The sequence below is a fragment of the Epinephelus moara genome, chromosome 3 (assembly GCF_006386435.1).
Source record: "Epinephelus moara isolate mb chromosome 3, YSFRI_EMoa_1.0, whole genome shotgun sequence".
NCBI classification, from domain to species: Eukaryota; Metazoa; Chordata; class Actinopteri; order Perciformes; family Serranidae; genus Epinephelus; species Epinephelus moara.
This window is the reverse complement of record NC_065508.1, coordinates 26,583,629-26,586,769: the sequence shown is the minus strand read 5'-3', so window position 1 is coordinate 26,586,769 and position 3,141 is coordinate 26,583,629. Positions and strand designations below refer to the sequence as shown.

General features: G+C 36.3%; 1 protein-coding gene across 1 annotated transcript in view; it reads right to left on the bottom strand.

The window, feature by feature from the left end:
* The window catches only part of rad51d (RAD51 paralog D), a 35,283-nt gene extending 34,371 nt beyond the window's left edge, over positions 1 to 912 (bottom strand). Inside the window, exons 1-2 of the mRNA XM_050034546.1 lie at positions 536 to 912; positions 389 to 450 (exon numbers count right to left, since the gene is read on the bottom strand). Of these exons, the coding sequence (XP_049890503.1) occupies positions 389 to 450; positions 536 to 617 (144 nt within the window). The 5' untranslated portion in view covers positions 618 to 912. The remainder of the gene's footprint in view (positions 1 to 388; positions 451 to 535) is intronic.
* Positions 913 to 3,141: the final 2,229 nt, after the last annotated feature.

The window sequence follows — 3,141 nt, the reverse complement described above, 5'->3', positions numbered from 1 at the left end:
TTTCTATCATCTTGAACCAGTCTGGCCATTCTCCTCTGACCTCTGGCATCAACAAGGCATTTTGGCTCACTGGATATTTTCTCTTTTTGGGACCATCCTCTGTAAACCCTAGAGATGGTTGTGTGTGAAAATCCCAGTAAATACTCAGACCAGCCCGTCTGGCACCAACAACCATGACACGTTCAAAGTCACTTAAATCACCTTTCTTCTCCATTCTCATGCTCAGTTTGAACTTCAGCAGGTCGTCTTGATCATGTCTACATGCATAAATGCACTGAGTTGCTGCCACGTGATTGGCTGATTAGCTATTTGCGTTAACAAGGAGTTGAACAGGTGAACCTAATAAAGTGGCCGGTGAGTGTATTTAATTTATAGTCAGTGTAAATACCTTATATGACACAGAGCATCTCTGAGCAAGTTCCTCAATGTCAGATGACACCACGTCCTCCACTGTAGAAACAACACACCATTCTTGTTACTGTTGGTTTTTAATTCAGATGAAGCATCTTAAAATCAGTGACACATAAACACTCACCTGTTTTAATATCAGCAGCGCGCAGGTCAAGCAGTAAATCCGCATCCAGTCCCGGACACATTCCCTCTCTTAAGACCACCATGGTTTTGCATTGTTAAGTGACAGTCAACGTGTAACTCTGAGAGAAAGTAATGAAGCTAGCTCTTTTTACAGACGCCGTTAGCTACCGTTGTTTTTAGCTTTGCAGCTAACTTACAAAGCTAACTTTTCTGCCTCAGTGTCCGGTAAAGATCGAATGAATGACTTTCTGGAGTTCACTTTCTAAAGTTCACGACGACAAAACTCTGGCAATATTTACTTATAACAAACTAACGTTTTTACAAAACTTTTTCGACTTGCTTCACTGACACCACAGCAGAACACGCTTCCTTCCGTCAAAACGCGAAGGCTTACAGTTCCTCCTCCGGCTTGCCGTAGTTCAGCGCTTTCGCAGTTTTTGGGTAATGTAGTTTAATGTTATTACTAACGTTAATGTCACTGTTTTATATTATTATATAATATTATTATTTAATGTTACTGCTCCCAAGTTGTTGATAGGGTGTTACTTTTTTTTGTCTACATTTCTTTTTAAATAATGATCATAAATTCTTTAAAATAAACTCAACTAAACTAAACTAAAAAATAAATCAAAAATAAAATACATTACAATTAAAGAAAATAAAGGTGGTTTAGTTTAGTTTAGTTCAAATTATTTTAGTTCAGTTTATTTTAGTTTCTATTCCTCTGCATCTTGAAATCTTTGTATTCACTGAAACTGTGAAATATTGAAATGAAGGTGTAAAAAAATAAAGAATATTGCCCCTCAGTCACTAATTCTATAAGCACTAAAACAGCTGATCATTCACAATTTGATTCAGTCACAAAACATAAACACAACAACACCTACTTCAAACAAAGGCCCGCCAAATATGTTCAAAAACACAAAATCAATGGGAAAAAATGAAGGAAAAAAAAAACATAAATTAAACCCAACATAGGACATAAACCATTGAAGCAAAATAAATAACTACATAAAATTAAATTAAATTGAATTAAATTAAATTAAATTAAATTAAATTAAATCAAATTACATAAAATTACATAAAATAAAATAAAATAAAGTTAAATTAAATTAAATACCATATAACACAAACAAGTGTAGAAGCTGTGATAGAGGAGCATCACAAATTAGCCGACTTATAGTCAGAGTAACAACCGCAGCATTGTTTGTGAGTTGTTGAGTACAAGTTACCTCGATGGAGATGCTGTTATACATCATTTCCCATCATGTCAAATTAGTCCAGTCATTATGCATGTGCTTTGTTTCATACTCAGAAATGTTATACGGTTTTCATATAGACTCTTTGGAACAGCTCTTAGTGCCTCGGTGCATTATTAATATTCTCATAAAGTCATCAATGAAAAGGCTTCTGGGGTTCACCTTGTCCCCTCTGCAAAAATCAGTGCTGTCGCAAGTGTGGAAGTGTTCGTGGCACTGTTGACGCTGAGGGCACTTACCTTAAGAGAGACTTCCGACCGGACGATGCAGTGATCATAAACTGTACTGCATACTGATCCTCACCAGCTGAAAAAGTCATTGACTTTGGCTCAGCTTGTCCCTCTTTCACTACTCTCTGGCTAAACTTGTAATCAATTTCTATTTGTAGTTCTTCTGTCAGGCAAGCCGAGTTTATTTATAGCACATTTCAGCAACAAGGCAAAGTGCTCTACATAACACATCAAAAGCATCAAAACAAAGTGCAAAAGAAACACGTTATAAAAGGAAATTTAATTGCAATTAAAACCTTAATTAAAGAGCTAGAGAAAATAAAATAAAAACAAGCTAAAAATATGAAGACAGGTATAAAATAGAAAAATGTACAGTGCAGTGTAAAAAATGGATAAGCGTTTGATTTAATAAAAGGGCAGGAGAGAAGAGAAAAGTCTTCAGCCTTGATTTATGAGAGTTGAAGCAGATGTGCAGTTTGTGGTGCGTAAAAGCTAAACGCCTAAATGCCTCCTCATGTTTAGTCTTGACTCTGGGGACACAAAGCAGACCTGTCTGAGAAGACCTGAGAGGATGGATCATGATGTAGCAGAAGGTCAGAAATGTATTTGGACCCTACACCATGCAGTGCTTTATAAACCAACAACAGTATTTTGAAATACAGTCATTTTCAACTTAAAGGGTTACTTTGGTATTTTTCAACTTGGACCCTACTTTCTCATGTTTTATTGTCCAAGTGACTGATGGCAACAACAGTTTTTGAAATTGGTCTAGTATTGAGTGAGACTGCTGCAGCTGGCAGCAGCGAAACAGGCTGCACTGTGATTACTTGGGGCAACTGTGCATCTTCAGTGTACGTCCACTAAAAATGTTTTTTTTTTTGTCACTGACAGGCTCACATTGGCATTATAAGTGTCTGACAACAATACAGAAAAGATCCCTACAGTTATAGATCTTTTTGTTTAACCAGCAACAGCCGCGAAATCGCCATCATCAAACCCACCAGACTCCCTTTTAAAAAAACAGTAATTTTATCATCGTAAAAGACATCTCATTCAAAGTCCACAAAAACAATACAAATATCACAAAAGCCATCTTGGTTCATCTTTCCATTGTTTCA